General features: G+C 33.6%; 1 protein-coding gene across 14 annotated transcripts in view; it reads left to right on the top strand.

The window, feature by feature from the left end:
* Tm1 (tropomyosin 1) overlaps nucleotides 1-17,767 on the top strand; it is a 132,320-nt gene that overhangs the window by 91,188 nt on the left and 23,365 nt on the right. For 7 of the 14 annotated variants that reach the window (XM_072539678.1, XM_072539675.1, XM_072539683.1 and 4 more), the window contains 2 exons: nucleotides 2,907-2,982; nucleotides 10,191-10,253. In XM_072539678.1, coding sequence (XP_072395779.1) covers nucleotides 2,907-2,982; nucleotides 10,191-10,253 — 139 coding nt within the window. Of the gene's footprint in view, nucleotides 1-2,906; nucleotides 2,983-10,190; nucleotides 10,254-10,394; nucleotides 10,458-12,108; nucleotides 12,172-17,767 lie in introns of all 14 variants that reach the window. The other 7 variants (XM_072539677.1, XM_072539670.1, XM_072539674.1 and 4 more) reach the window with 2 other exon arrangements.

Here is a 17,767-nt window from a genome sequence, read left to right as displayed (position 1 = left end):
CTATCATTTTCTACTAGTTATGAAATTTCTAAAGCCTGCTGCGTTGTATGGATTTGTGAATGATGTGGGTTCGTATATTCCGTTAGTATCCTGTTGGTCCCATTGGGGGCCACCTCTACTTATTTGGTGTCAACAGATTTATTACAGACGTGGTACTTTTATTCTTCTGTTGAAAAAGAGTGCTTGTGCCGATGTTCTTAGAACACTAGGAGATACACTCAGAAGATATTTAGGTTGCTAAGTGTGTTCCAAGGTATTGCTATTTCACGTTTGCTCTTTTTTTAGCTTCTTCTGTGTGGATTTAAGTTTTGGAAGGGTTGGATTTTAGGGAATTCTGTTGGTAATACGCAGTTATTGTATTTAGGTAATTTGAAGATTATTTTCTACTTCAAATGTTTTTTTTTTTTTCAACGCATAACGCAAGATCATCGGTGTGAAGGAAGTCTTTGGTGTAGGCGACGCAGGTTGGTCATTTGTATACTTGATAAAGCATTGCGGCTAGAACTCTGCGGGAAACCGTTCTTTTGTTCTATCCAGTCACTCATTTTGTTTTCAGACATAATGAAAATACGTCTGTCCTGTAGCAATGAATTCTAAACGGTAATTACTAAGTGTTTTATAGGTTTTGTGAAGCAGTGTCTTGTGCCTAACGGTATCAAATATACGATTACAGTCCATAACTTTCCCTTGAAATCACTCTTCAGTATATTCTTTTAGTACGAGAGCTTGACCGATACTTGCCAGGTCTAAATCCGACATGTGTTGAGGATGAGGTGTTGGTGAACATTTCTTTCTGTCAACTTTATTAGAAATACAATATATACAGTACACGAAGGTTCTCTTTTAACTTGCTAATTTCATAAATTTACTGTATCTATACGACTTATATTGCAATGAAACTCTCGATTTATGTCAACAAAAGATTGAGGTTACATTTGTGTCGGAAGGTTTTGTTGGTGGCGCCCTCTAAGCGGCTCTATGCAAAACTAAACAGACAAACCTTGTGTCAACTCTGATTATGACTAATTTACAGGACATTTTATTATTTTATTTCAACTCTTATTCGCTTATTGTTTTATTGGTATTGGTATTATACTTTTCAAATCTTCCATTTTACTTTTTTCCATTTATATTTACACTTTCTCACAGTTTCAATTTAGACAAGTAATTCATTTGGTCTTCTTTAGATTCCTGTAGAATGACTTATTGAATATTCAGTCAATTTTATAACTACACGTATAATCTATCTCTGCGAAGTGTTTGATTTATGTCTATATAAGGACCGAGTTAAATTACAAAATATTGAGTATGACACACTGTTATCTATGAGTGTTTTCAACTCACTACTGTTTGTAATGTAATATTTATTTTTAGATTGGATTTGCTCGTTTTTATATTATCCATTTTGCGGTTAATTAGTCGGTAAAGATCAACAGCTGTTATCAGTTATTTTAACACACCAGAGAATATTTATTTAAAATGAATATAAAACATAATAAAATTTGTTTAGTAACAAGTGGCTCTCATAAATAAATGATTGTTAAGCGACATTTTCCTAGGAAATTGGGATACAAGTTTCAATCCATCTAGCTGTATTCGCGAAAGTGTCTTTTCTAACTAATGTCACCATCTTGATGATACTTGTCAGTTGTTCTATGTCATCTGCCGTTTGTTTAGTACCACAAATCCAGAGCTTATTAAATATGGAGGAGAAAAATTAGCAGAATTGCATGAGCTCATAAAAATTATATGGGACAGGCAAGAAATGTCTACATACTGGAACAGATCACTCTTAATACCGGTATACAAAAAAGAAAATAGGCCAAGACTGCTCAAACAGTAGGAGAATAGCCTTGCCGGATACGGTGTACAAAATAATAGCGAAGAGTAAGCAAAATTGGAAGCGTACACACAACAAGTAATAGGAGAGTATCAATGTGGTTTCCGAAAAAGCAAATCAGTCTCATATCATATTTTTACCTTGAGGCAATCCGAGATAATGTGTCATGAGTATAATATTCCTATCCTCAGTGTCTTCATAGATTTCAAAAAAGTATATGATGCAATAAATCGACAAAAATTACTGAATTTATTAAAATATTTAAAAATACCAAGCAAATTTATTAAACTAGTTAAAATGACAATCAGTAATGTTTTCATGAAGATCAAATACACCGGAAAATTGTCAGTTTCGAAACCATACACGGTTTAAAGCAAGAAGACTTTCTGGATAGCAATTTAAAAAGCACGGGGACTTTAAGAACACAGCGCTATCAGATATTATCTTATGCGGATAATGTTGCGATTCTGACTAGATCGGCAGATGTATTGAGAGACTTATGCAACATATTACGAACCTCAGCAGAAAAAATTAACCCAGTCATTAATGAAAAGAAATCAAATTAAATGAAATTTACAGTATCTCAAACAGGATTAAGAGATTCGGTAATCTTCAAAATCAGTGAGAATGGAGATAAAGCCCTAGAATTAGAACAAGTGGACAATTTCACTTGGGAACTAAGAAGAAAAACATTAATAATGATTGCTTACAATTCACACTGTATAGGTTACAAAAAATTCGCCAAAACTTATAATCAGGGGCCCCCTCAGCAGACTTATATAAACGACAACAAATATTCTGGGACCTTAATGGACAACGAGAACATTCCCGCATCGATAGAAACGGTATGTGGAATATTTCCGGCAGTGGAAAAGAAAGTTCTCGACTTCGCTAAAGCACAGAGCCGCTTTCATACAGTTCATTTGGATCTGCGAGCTTTTCATCAAATATTTCATTTTGCGGCACAAATTTTCAGTATCATTATCTTTTATATGATATATCAGCTGTTGGTCTCTAGTGGTTCTTTTGTAACTTGTAATTAAGGTCGATTTTTGTTTTTTTACAGCAAAATTGTAGAACTTGAGGAAGAACTTCGCGTAGTAGGCAACAACTTAAAATCCCTTGAAGTATCAGAAGAGAAGGTAAGAAAAATTTATTTAATAATGTCATTTAGAAATTATTTTATCGGGAGGTGTATTCAGAACTCAAAAAAGAGAAATGAACTCTTCTGTTCAGAAAAACCTGTTTATATGATTAAGCTAGTCAAACATTCAAATTATTTTGGTTTTTTTTTACTTTGAACGATTCAAGAAACGTTTAAATTGCCTCAGTCGGTCACCATCACTATATTAATAACTTTCGTTAAAATGTTAAAATTTTTCCTTTATAGTTTTTCTATAAACTTAGTTGTATCCGTAAACGTATCTTTATGTTGTGAATCGACATATCAACTGAGATATCATCCATAGTATGATCCATTTCTGAAAGTTTTGTTTAAAATATGATGTCACTCTGATTTTTAAGGTTAGGTCTTAATTCTAACCAAACCGAGATGAACCGGTTCTAAACCATCTAGGTTGAAGATATCTTGTGCTGAAATATAGCGTTGTACGTCACATTAGAATCCTCGTTATGCTTCCTTGCCATATTTGCCCCAAATTACTAAATTGTTTAATAACTTAACATTTGAAATTACTAGATAAAACTCTAAAGCTGTCTTCTAAGACCATCTAACCCCACTCTCTACACCAGAACAAAACAATAAGGCCTATTTCCTTCCTGGGTTGACAGTAGTTTCTGTTGGATTGATCTTTCAAAACCTGTTAATTTGTCACAAACGTGATATGAATATCCTCTAACTCTAAAGCACCAAATTGCTTTCCCTGTTGTGAAATTCTTTCTAGTGAAAAGGTGATTCTCGGGGGGCTTCTGTATTACTTCTCAGAAGAAAGGAGATGTCAGATTATTTCAATAACAAGGCCGGTATTAGCAATTTAAGCCAAATATACCATTCCTTAATTCTACATAATGATAAGCGAAGCTTCGATACTGGCGTTGTATTAATTTTTCTCTATAATAAAATGCTGAGGCGAGCGCCACAAACCGAAATAGCGGTTCGTGGTTCGCAGTCACAGTAAACAGTTGGAAGAGGCCATTTACGTGACGAGGAAAGTCCGTTATGTAACATGTCAACTTTTTCAGTTTTATTAAAATCTATAAAAATCTTAAAAAACTAATAAATAAATAATAAAATTACTTTATTCAATTTTTATAAATAATATTTTAATTTTAAAAATTCAGAAAACAGTACGAAGCTTCGCGCCAGTCTACAGCTGAACCATTTTTTTTTTAAAACTAAATACACCTCCTGAAACTGTTATTTTTTATAGTTTATTGATACATTATCTGGTGTTTCCTATAATAAATCTAATGTTAAATAATTTCATTATTTGGTTGGTATGTAAAACGTCTTACATTTTTAATGATTATGCGATTTTAATGACCGTTTGATAAACACTAATGCTTAGTTAATCCTTATTGTCTTTTGAAAGTGTTACGATCAAAACGAGTCAACTGATTAAGTCAAATTTCTACAATAATTTCTCCTATCTAAATTGGATATACCTGTCATAATACACACCAGAAATGAAGAAGTTTTAAGGCGTATGAATAGAGAACGTGAACTCACAGAAATTGCCAAGAAGCGTAAAACGTCTTATCTTGGACACATATTTAGACACGACAGGTATAACTTCCTTCAGCTTATTATAGAAGGGAAAATAGAAGGCAGACGCGGCCCGGGTAGACGACAAATGACCTGGCTGCGCAACATCAAAGATTGGACATGATTAGACTTGCAAAGCTTAATAAGGAAAGCCCAAAATATGGAAGACTTTGCAGATGTCATCGCCAACCTTCGTTAAGAAGAAGATACACACCAGGAGCTATTGAAACGGTAGAAGTGAACCAAATTGTCTGGGTTTATGGTATATAATGTATAATATAGGTTTTTACTTGGATCAACAATTATTTGTGGTAGTAAAAACGTTAACCACGTTCAACATACGGGTCTCCTCCAAACGGTTAAACGATCAGAGCCTAGGAGGCATTTCTTCAGTGGAATAGTATCTGCAATGTCTTTGTTACGATTCAGTTAGTTATGCCAGATAGTTAGATAACAGACTTGGCCGCCACTGTTTCATTGTCACGTTTCAAATCAATTACTTGAAATAAAAAAAAAACATATTTCTATTAATTATGAATCACAGAACACTTTTAGCGATTTTTTCCAATTTCGAATTATAGCAATAGATCAAAAGTTCATTTATAGTATATGGTTATTGCTTATTTTATTGTACAGTTAAGGTACAGTTATTGTACACTCAGATGCAAAAAAAACGCAACGGAGAAAATTTTGGTAAAATTCAAAGTATTTAAATTTTTTTATTTTTATCCCTATTTTGATGATTTTTTTAGCACACTGTGTAAAAATTTATAAATTTTAATTTAGTATAGTGAGTTTTTTAATAAAATTTTGTATTTAATTTATTGTACAGGGTTAATCGAAAGGTGGTTTTAAAATCCTAACTTTGTAACATCCTATGGAATAATTCCGTTAGTGGATTTTCGTAAAACTTTGTTTTTTGTTTCATGTGAAAATATGGATTAGTTCATTTTTAGGAGTGAAATGACTTTGCCACCCACAATTTACGACTTTTCCTATTATTACCATTATCTTTTGTATTAATTTGTAATACGACGATGGGGGCTTTGGTGACTGATATCGAAAAAATGTCTTATCGACATCCCAGAAGCACTGTATTTAAATAATGATTAAAAGCAACGACATGATCTTGGTTTTAATGAACAATGATAACAATAACAAAACATAAAAAAACAACTTAAATGTAACTTAACCTAAATACGCAAATAACAAAGGAAAACTACTAAAAAATACTTAATACTTTGTATTGCCTCCTCTAGCCTCTATAACTGCCTGTATAGCCTTTTGTAAAGCCAAGCGAAGTTCGTTAATTGAGGCTGGTGCGACTTTGTGACCTCTAATATTTCTACCAAGCATGTCCCAAACGTGCTCTACTGGATTCAGATCTGGCGAACACGCTGGCCAGTTCATTTTATTAATACAAACTTCCTTTAAATATTGCGTGACACACATTGCAGAGTGGGGTCGCGCATTATCTTGCATTAATAGAAAATCATCGCCGATATATTGAGAAAAGTGTCCTACGTGATTCGCTAAAATTTCCTCAATATACCGGTGTGCAGTCAACGAACCCTCAATAAATACCAATTCAGTGTGCGCCTCTCGGGATATTCCTGCCCATACCATCACCGAACCCCCTCCATGGCTAACGTGGTGACTGAAAACGCACTTCACAAATCTCTCCAGTTCGACACTATACTCGTTCTCTCCCATCTAATGAGTGAAGACAGTATCACTACTCATCCGTAAATAGAACATTACTACATTGTCCTAAATTCCAATTTAAATGTTCCCTGGGAAATTGTAGTCTAGACACTCTGTGCCGTGGAAGTAATTTGGGCCCAGTTGCTGGTCTGCATCTTTGCAAACCATATCATGTAATCTTCGACGAACTGTAAATACACTTACATTATTGTCTCGAACCTCTTTAAGCTGATTTCTTGTTTGCACCGCTGTTAAATGACGATCCCGCAAAACGTTGACTCGTATAAAACGATCATCTAAAGCGGCAGTTTTGCGTTTCCCGACACTTTCCACTACTCTTTGGATGGTAGAGCGATGAGTGTGTAGTACTCTAGCCACATATTCATAATTTCGCCCATCTTCAACCAGAGCAACGGCTTTCGCACAATCTTCGACACTAAAAACAATCATCAATCATAGGTAAACAAAATGTAAGTGTCAATATGACATAATGATAACAGTCGCCAAAGCCAACTCGTCGTATTACAAAATAACTCCAAAATGATCATAATTAAAAAAGTCCTAGATTGTGGGTGGCAAATTCATTTGGCTCTAAAAAATGAACCAAGGCATATTTTGACATGAAACAAAAAACACAATTCTTAGAAGAAATGGTCGCAACCGAAAAATAAGGTTTTACGAGAATTCGCAAACAGAATTATTCCACAGGATGTTTTAAAGTTAGGATAATAAAATCACATTTTAATTAACCCCGTACAGTAAGTCAAATATAAAATTTTATCAAAAAACTGACTATATCAAATTAAAATTTATAAATTTATAAACAGTGTGCTAAAAATTTATCAAAATAGAGCTAAAAATAAAAAACCTGAAATACTTTGAATTTGACCAAAATTTTTTCCGTTGCGTTTTTTTGCATCTGTGTATAAATATGGTTCAGTTATTCTTATACAACTTAATGCTCCCTAAAAAAAGAGATTAAAAAATCGATCGATAGCGTTATTTTGTAAAGAGCCGTTTGTATTTTAAGTATTAAGTTACTTTTTAAATTAAGAGTTTCAGTTCCGGTTTCAGTATTAAGAGATTCAATTTCATTCGGATCCATTTTGTTTCGAGGGTTTCTCGATCATGTGCGGCCCATATCAGAATATTGTTTCCTTCTTGAAACGGGTTTTTTTTTTTTGGTAAATTGTCTCTTTACCAGTATCTTTTCTTAGTTCCTTGAACATTATCAATCTTTGCATATCTTGTTAGCTACTATATTTCCTATGATGGCTTTGGCAACATCAGTTCTAAATAATCTTCTGCTGTAAGTAATGCTCTTTCACATCGATTCACAAATAATACTTCACATCAATAGCATTGTTTGAAGAGTGGCCGAGCTAAGTGATCTAAGTACCAAAATTAACAATTGCCAGAAATCAAAAAAAACTTTATTAACCAAAAAAATAAAACAAATATATAATTGTTTATGGAAATTCCGCTTCATTAACAAGTACCTAAATAACGTATAACAAATTTTCGGTGTTAATATACTAAACAAACTTAGTAATACTCAATAAATGAAGAAAAAATGGAAATGATCTAAGTCCACAGGAATAATATTTGACTAAATATCTAAAATAGAGGTGAAAAATGCTCTATTTTCGTGGTTAATGAATTCTAGCATGGCGCGAAGGTCTTTTTTCTTACTTTCGTTTATTTGCTGAACACCAGAAAAACCCAAGAGCTCTGTCGACTTTAACTTTTGGACAGTCACACCTTTTTTCAATACACGACACTTCTCCCATCCAATTAAGTCACTAAAATTTTTCTTGTATCACACTGTTCCCGGCTCTTCTTTCGTCACACGTAACCACGATGCTTGAGTAATACCAAGTTTAGATGTATCTATACATTCTGATGATATTTTATCGAAATCAAAGAAAGTACATTCTCCCATATCTAAAAGTCTGGAAGGTCTAGCAGCAGCAATTACAGTTTTTAAATCGTTTACTGTTTGAAGCTTGGAACATTTTGCTCGTTTCTCTATAAGAGCAAAATCTCTATCTGAAGATGAAAAGCTATGACCGGAAAGTAAAAATTTATGATCAATGGTATCAAAATGTCCATTAGCTACTAAGAAAATGTATAAGAAGATAAACACAGTTGTCGCTCCATATACATAGTTTTCGCTTATAAGTTGAAAGCTCTCCTGTATTCAAGGCTTGTAAAAGACATGATGCCATTTGGTTCCCACCACGACCCGATTGTCCTTCATGTCAGATGCACATTATCCCATCTGCAGTATCTTGCATGTGTATTCCAAAATTGTAGCATGACAATTGGCGGCTGTAATACATACTACTATGCGTCAATTTGGGAAGCGAAAATACTTTTTGTAGATCCATGGTAATGGTACAGGTATCGCTACCTGGAAGAGTACTGCTCGTACTATCTTCTTGAAAAACATTAAGAGCTTTATCTGTTTTTCTATGATGTAATTCCAACTCATTTTTAGCTTTTCTGGATATACTAAGGTCTTTGTCCTTGCCTCTTAAAAAAAAAGTAAATCTCAAGTTTTACAGGTGTCAACTCTAGGTTTTCTAAAAGAAAGATTCGGAAAATCCTTCATAAAAACTTTCCTATAGAATTTGTATGTTGTGGTGCTGTCAGGATGTTTTATTTTAAAAGAGTTGTATAGCTTATTAACATTGAGGTCTGGACTGAGATATTCCTTTTCACTTTTTGAACGACTGTAGTGGCTCTCGTCCCTCGGGAAGCTATTGATGTGATTATTTACCATCTGTCTGTCATGAAGAGTATACTTAAATTTTCTAACACCTCCTCGTTTATCCTTAAAGGTTGTATGTCCCTCCTTTTTACGCCTAACAAACGTAGTAATCTTTTGCGGACTTATAGCAAATATTTCCAAAAACGTTTTTTTACAAACTCTTTTCACATTACCTTCCCCATCTGGAACAAAAAAAGCTACGGTACACTGTCGTCTACTTTCTGATGAATCACCAGAACTACCATTGCGGCGACGTTGGATTGGTAAAACTTGCAATAATCCCATGAGATAGCTGCCTTGCTCGTTGAGTTCAAGGCCATGATACAAGTCGAAAAGCTTAATTTTCATATCAACCACGTCTCTACAGCTGAATTTACATTTGCACGTGATCTAAAATAGAAAAATCTCATGATAATATATCATATCAACAAAGCCAAAGTAGCAATAAAAAAAGTTTTAGGTAGCTATTCACAAATTTCAAGCGAAATATCTGTTAAAAATCTCGTACTAACCTCATTTTTTGGAATGGCCTTTCCAAGTTTTTGCAGCTTACATTTTTGTGTAATGTAGGGTTTTCCACTCAATCTAGCTTCACTCTGTTTTTTTCTTGACGATATTGTTTTCTTTTTATCATCAAACGCACTAGAATCCATTGTATTTACTTTAAAACACAAATTCATCAATCGATTCTAACGACAATACGTCAACCTGCAAATGGCACTTAGATCAATTAGCACAGCACATGATCTCGGACTTACAGGCGGCTCCATCTTTGGGCTTCGTTTGCAATCACTAGAGTGAAGTTAGCACGTAGATCTCATAGGGGGACATTGGCATAGGAACATAGATCATATTGATTGAATAAAAACAAAATTTTATGTTTTGGCACTTAGATCACTTAGCTTGGACACTCTTCGTTTATTGGCAAATATAAATAACATTTCCGAAGCATTACGAAAAAATCGTGAAAATTATACAAAAGACAATTAGAACAGCAGCGTATTCATGTAATTGTTATTACATATTTTTTAATTTTAAGAAAATGTAAGACGCTTTATATCAACCTTATTTTTTTTGTAAACTGCAATGATTTAAAACTTGATTTTTATTGTTCATTGTAATAAGTTTTTCCTAAAATTCTTACCTAGGCCAACCAACGCGAAGAAGAATACAAAAACCAAATTAAGAACCTGACCACCCGTCTAAAGGAGGTACAGATGGAGTGCTTTAACAAAGCTCTACTTAACAATGCGCATATTGTTTTTGTTTTTCGTTTACTTGAATTTTAGCATGTAACGATGATTGATGTTTCAGTGTTCTAATGATATATGATTTTATTTTAACTAACATAGGCCACCCGCAAGGAAGACGAGTATTCTGTTACGTTAAAACAGGTGGAGCAGCAGTTGAGAGAGGTAATTGTTTTCTCTAGGTACCATTTGAGGAATGTATAGCGGATTGGTAGCTATTCCCATAGTATTGTACATTCGCCGAATCTTCATTGTGGATATTGTCGCCATATAGTCATTGTATCTTGGAGGGGCATCGGAGTTTTGTATATGTTTTAGTAAAAAAGCAAAGATATATGTTATAAATTCAAATTCTGTTGATAATAGTTACTAAAAAATGGTAAAGAAATGTATGGTGGGCGGGTATCTAGAGATCCGTCGAGAAGTTATCGTAAAATACTTTTTTATTTTAATGATGATCTACACACAAGAAAACATAAAAGTATACCATTCTATTGAATTTTTAAGTGATCTTCCAAATATTCTTCATTACAAAGAAGATTCAGCTAGGGTTTAGTCTTTCACACTTCTCTATTCGACATTAATCCAACAATTGTCTGTATCAGTATTGTTTATTGACTGTGAGCTTTATATCTACCATTGTCACCTCGGGGGAACAAATAAGGGTCTAACCACCTTCTGTTGTCTCCGGGTGCTCTGTAGAGGGCTTCGAATATACTGTCGAGAGCTCCCCTACTTAAGTCCATTTTCGGGTTATGGACTTGGAAAATATTTATCTTCGGTGTCTTGCCTTGAAAAAGGCAAGATATTTCTTACATGACAATTGCTTCGTCGAAATAAAACACCAAATTAAGTTGAAACAATTCTCAGCCACAGAGTATGGTAAATAAATGCAGGAAGCAGAGCCCAGAGAGCACTAAGCTCTCGGAGAGCCCGTGAGGGACTGACTTGCTGACCTGAAAATCGCCAATATTTATATGCGCTGTTCGAGCGATAAATAGGGATTTCCAGGTCAAGAGTCAATGGGAAAATTCGAGGCGGGGCGATGCGCATCGAAATGCGTACTAGTCCACAGACTATGGCATTCGATGACAACATCAGAGCGACTTAGTAAGAAACCCTGAACGTGAAGTAAATTTTTTCTGTCAAAGGAAATAATAATAAGATAACTTGCAAACGGCGACATCTAACAATAATGTCGGTCCATTCATCGTCTGCTTGATTTATAAATTGTAGAAGTCATAGGAAAGAAACTAGACTTTTACTTTTTGATTTACACTTCTTTTTTTTTACTTCCTTTGACGAAAAATACTTGATTTCATGTCTAGTACTTCCTACTGAGACGCTCTGATGAGCCCTAAAAAGGGCCAAATACATATAAGCAAATTATAGAGGCACTATATGTGAAATCAAATATTTTCTATACCAATCCTTTAAGAATTCTTTATTCTATCAAGGGAGTACACGATTTCTATGTTATACAAATCCCATCATTTTAATTTATTTTTGTCAATCCTGTATTTACGTCCCTAAAATTTTAAGGAAGGTATGTAACTTGTTCATGATCACAAAACATGTATATAATAATTATATCGACACAAACCAGAACAGAATTTATAAACATAAATTTTAGCTTGATATTTCCAAAAATCGATTTTTATGCAAGTTATCAAATCGAACGACTTTGTATCTGTATAAGAATCGATCTGGAAAGTGTATTTGTATAGCAGTATCTATATTTCATTTGTTAAAACCTTTTTTCCTTACTTTGCTCCCTGTTTATTCCGCATGTCTACACCTTGTGTATGTTCTTTAGGCTGCTGTTACAAGAGAACACAGCGAAGACATTATCCGTGTCACCTCTGATAAATTGCGTGAAGTAAGTTTGCTGGCACTTTGGGTTGGTATCTGTGTATAATAAACAATAAAGAATTCAGAATGATTTAGTTTATATGAACTGAAACGACGCATATGATTACTGGTAATATAAGTTTTATTTAATTTTCCTAAAAGAAATTCCGCAATATTTTTTTCTTCCGGACGTTTATCTACACTTACAGGCAGTTTATTGAAGAGTGTGATGCCTCGATACTTGCTACTACTTGCACCATATATCAAGTTGATTGAGTAATAATAATAAAGATTGTAATAATTGCCATTATCCAATTGGAGCCATACAAAGTGGTTGTATGTGGTCCATCCAGTCCTTTCAATGTTACGTGTCTATGGATGCAGAACTGGTAAAATGAATTATTGTTGTAAAGAGGAAGTTAAGTTACTAGATGATACAGCTTATGTATCCCTGGAAAACACATTGTTTTATTGTTTATGGCGCCAAAAGGGAAGTCACGCTCCGCATGAACACTGAGCCGGAAGTAGAGACCCGAACATATAATCCAGTCTATCCTATCAAGTCATGGTGAACCGAAACCGAAAGCTTCTAGTTGCAGGTTTTTTCTATATTTATTTACAGGTCGGAGAATAAATTATACAGGGAAAGGAATGACCAAAGGTTAGCAACTATTGGGTACGAAACAGAAGAAATCTTCAGAAAATTTACTCGAATGTCACGATTGGATTTTAACTTTCTTAATAATATCGGAACTAAAATGAAGAGAAAGGAAACGTGTTTTCAGAAGAGCCATATCTGTTGAAGAACGCCTAGGACACTCAGATTTCTGGCTACTGGTGGCTCCAGTTTGCAGTACATATTTAAAATTTCGAAACAGGCGATTGGAGGAATAATTTCTGATATGTTTTAAGCCATAATAGACTGTCTGAAGGATTATGTAGACCAGTTTTATTAGTTTTTTTTTATTTTTGCTCGTTTCCTTCTGTTTGAACCTTCTAGGCCTTCCCCACTTTCTTCCGGCAATCTATTCGAATTCCAATTCAATACTAAAAAGAGAGAATTTTGAGAAAGAGAATGGTTGTTCGGCCATTAGGGGAGTCTCTAGTTTTCCCTGTACTCGCCGAACACGAGAAGAATGCATGCTCACTTTGAAGTACTTACCAACAACTCACGGCTTGGGCTGAGCGGTGCGGATCCGTTAGGCTCACCCAGTACTCGTCTGAACAAAACATGGCGAAAGAATGCTCATTCGTGGTGAAAGTGTGTACGCGGCTTTATTACTTTCGTCCCAAGAACAAGCAACAATAATGTACCGGATAGATTAGTAAAAGTAATAAACAGATGCAATTTTTTCAGTTTAAATTTTTTGTGGGATAATCAAGGGCAAATAAGTCGAGAAAAAATGGAAGAATACCTCGAAAAAGAAAAATTAGGAAAGTAGATTTATTGACCGTGACCACACAACATTCTTAGATTTCGAAATCTTTAGAGAATAGAGAATATCAAAAATCCCTCGATCAGCATTCAAATATATTTTGGTTCATTCTCTCTTGTCGGACTTTTTTTTTTCTTGCGGTATGTGTCGCGGTTTTACTAAAATTGCTAACGGATTTTTTTTTATTTTCGAAGTGAATATATTTATTGTTTATATACACAGATTTTAAAGATTCAAAAATATATTCTATAAGATGCAGGTTGTTATTATTCAGTAAAGGAGTAATATTTTGTCGAACACAAATGAACAGTAATTACACGAGCGTGAAGAAATGAGTAACTGATATTTCTTGTCGCCTTTACTTAAATATTTGTCAATATTGGTTTACCAAACATTTTGTTCTAGTTACTTAGCAATAAATGTTATTACTCTATCCAAGTATGTGTAAATATATACATATTTATATCTAGCATCTTATGGATTATATTTATAATAGTCAGACAGTTGGTGTTGGTATATTTATCCAAATCAATATTCCCACAACGTATGGTTGCACTAAAATTCCTTCATTTGTTACTAATAAACCATCAGTTAACATTTCCACGGAATGTTTAAATCGATCATAAGTTCTTGTAGTCCGGCAGCACGACTGCATGAAAGGGTGAATAGTTGAAAACTATTTTAGCTTATGTAAAATATTTCGCTGAATACGAATTTGTGGGTACCCCATTCCAAAAAGTGGTACCAATTGTTATAAATAAATTTTTAAATTTGAAAATATTTTGATTTATAACCAGTCCCATTGTACAGTACGGCTAAAATGCATTAAAAACGGGATGGGGCACTAAGGAAATGACCAAGGAAGGGAAGCATAGCTTTCTCATCGTCTAAGCTGAGCGATTAATTTTTTAATTTAATTTAAAGAGTTACATAAGTCTTGTATTTTGAAAAAATCATTTTATATGAAAGTATAGTATTTCAAGAGTATTCACACCAAATTTGAAGTAAATTCGATCAATGTTAACGAAGTTATAGAGATTTAAATACCGCGCGGTCGGTACGTGCGGTATTTAAATGTTTTTTCTGTGCGATGGGCACGATTTCTCGAGAAGGAATATACCGATTTTGCTGAAACTTTGCATAGTTCAACTTTATAGTATTGGTTCGTGATTAAACGAAGGAATTTTCAATCGGTCGACTCGTTCTTGTTTTATACAAAAAATATTTTAAAAACGATGAGAATCGGAAAAATGCTAAAACATATGAGACGAAAATTCATTCAAATTTATGTCAAAACTTTAAACTTCCTTTTTCTTTTCAATTCCTTCATTGAATCGCGAGACAATATGATAAAGATGAACTCTGCAAAGTTTCAGCAAAATCGGTTGATTCATTCTCGAGAAATCGTGTCTATCGAACTTTAAAAACAATGTTTCGAGAAAAACACGTTTGCGTGCCCTATTTAAATCTCTATAATGCTGGTAATATTGTTCGAATTTACTTTAAATTTGGTGTGAATATTCTTGAAGTACTATACATTTATTAGTAATAAACGATATAGTACTTGAAGTACTATATCGGTATATTCGTTCTTGAGATATCGTGCCCATCGCACAGAAAAAAACATTTAAATACCGCACGTACCGACCGCGCGGTATTTAAATCTCTATAACTTTGTTAACATTGATCGAATTTACTTTAAATTTGGTGTGAATACTCTTGAAGTACCTACTATACTTTCATATGGAATAAAAAAATAAAAATCAATTTTTTGAAAATACAAGACCTGTGTAAATCAATTTTTTGAAAATACAAGACCTATGTAACCCCGTACTTTATTTTTTATCATATTTTATTTTTGATTCGATTCTATATTTGATTCAATTCGTTTCTATTCGATGCAATAGTATTTTATTTCGATTCGATCAAATTCGACGGTATTTTATTTTTATTTTATTAATAAACACGCATGGGACTGTTTTATTTTTTTTACACCTCTGTGCGATTGACCGCTCCGTCCGTAGCCCGCGATAAGTAAGCTATGTTTCCAAAAATATATATGTTATGTATAAAAAGTTTATAGTTAAAAAGTTATTAACAATTTGTCTAACTTTGAGTCGTCAAAAACCTTTTACGTGGTGCATATTTCTCTAACAGCACATAAATAGAAAGTTTGAACCTATTTTGACAATTTACCGTTGAAAAACATGGAAAAAACTTACTTTTATTGAATTACAAGCAATAAACAAATAGCTTTTCGGCCTTGCAGAACCAACAAACAGCGTGCTGCGCACTGGCCGTCTGCACAGGTGTATTACGCTTCGCGTGCTTCGAGCGGCGTTTGAAAATTTTAAAATAGCTGCGCAAAAATTAGATAAAGATTCATACGTAATAATTCAAAAAGCTATTTCTTTATTGCTTGGTAACACGATAAAAAGTATTTTTCCATTTTTTTCAATAGTAAATTGTCAAAAGGTTCAAATATTCGATTAGTTAGGCTAAATCTTCGATTTCTCGACATAAAATTGTTAGTAAATTTTTTGTATAAACATATTATATAGCATTTTTATTGTATTTTTAGCCGCACTTTACAATGGGCTGATTATAAATCAAATATTCATGTATTTAATGTTTCATGTTTCTAACAAACAATTGGTACCACCTTTTGAGACGTGGGATCTAGATATTCGTATTCACCGAAAAATTTTACATAAGAGAATAATTTTCAACGATTCACCCTTCCAAGTATACACAAAGGTACTCAGCTGCCGAACGATTGTTTATATTGTACAGAAAACTATATTTCGCTTTGAGATACATTCACCGAAAGTTTTTACAAAGGCTTTCTTAAACTTTAATAAAAATAGATAAACACTTATAAGGTGTAGGGTCAGTGAAGGTTTATAAAGTATCTGAATTTAAACAATAGTTATGCTTATGTAACTTAGTAACAAAATATAAATCATTTCTTTAAGAAGACTAAATCAAGGACCTCAATATCAACACTGAAACACAATATTGAAAAACAATAAAAAAAATATTGTTATCTCTTTGTTGCTTGTTCTTCTTATAGTGCCCTATTCAATTAATGAACGTTGATGATTACTTGGGCAAATTTTTCTCCATTCTCTGCTGTTTTTATTAGTCGTTCATAATTGAAACCTATCCAATGTCATATATTTCGGATCCTAGAGACAGTTTTTTCCTTCTGACTCCACGTTTCCTTCAATTTTGTCTGTTATTACGAGTTGGGAGAGGAAATATGTCTGATTACTTAATAGGTGTCCAAGGTATGATATTTTACGGACTTGGATGGTGTGGAGTAGCTCTCTTTCTTAGCTTAGACGATCGAGAATCTGTATATTTGTTATATGGTCAGTACAGGGAATTTCAATATTATTTAAGTGCCTATATCTTGTTCGTGGTTGGAATTTTTAGCGTCCATAGTTTTACTCCGTATAGTAGTCAAACATAGCATTTAAGTAGTCTTATCCTAAGTTGATGTGTGGCTCTAATAAGAGTCCTTTTATTTGTATGAATGCGCCTATTTCTTGTTCAATTTTGCATGTTATCTCGAGATTCGGATCCATTTGGTTGTTTATCTAACAACCCAGACATTGGAGTATTCTGAGATCAAGAAAAGGTCACCACTTTGTTCTTATCACTGTTCATTTTCATCTTAAATTCTGTTATAGTAAGATTGAGTCTGTCGATAAGCCTTTGGACCCCTATGTCCTAAGTCTATCATCAAAATTGTATCTGATATTTTAATTCCATTAATTTTTGTACCTTGTATGTTTTTTAAAGCTTTTCTGAGGATTATTGAAGATTAAGATTCTGGCACTCCCTTCTTCCCCTCATTGCCGTTGTTTTATATACCAAATATGGAGCCCAAGATTTATCCTGGCCTCCCAATTGCCTTTTGACAAGGTCGGAAAGAGGTTTTCTTGTAACGTATATTCACCACTTACATAGCAAAAAATCTTATTGTGGATGCCACATGTCGGAAACTTGGGTATATTTTTTGAAGTTACGAACAGAATAGTCATTTTTTCTCCAGCAACAAAAATGTTTTTTCGTTTGGGCTGTATTATCGATCTAGGATCTTACGTTAAACAGATCATCGTTATAGTTGTCCCGAGAAAAGTGGACCTTAATTCTCAAAATTTATGTTTAAAATTATCTGAT

The sequence above is a fragment of the Diabrotica undecimpunctata genome, chromosome 8 (genome assembly GCF_040954645.1).
Source record: "Diabrotica undecimpunctata isolate CICGRU chromosome 8, icDiaUnde3, whole genome shotgun sequence".
NCBI classification, from domain to species: Eukaryota; Metazoa; Arthropoda; class Insecta; order Coleoptera; family Chrysomelidae; genus Diabrotica; species Diabrotica undecimpunctata.
The sequence above is the reverse complement of the archived record's forward strand: the minus strand, read 5'-3'. Positions and strand labels throughout refer to the sequence as shown.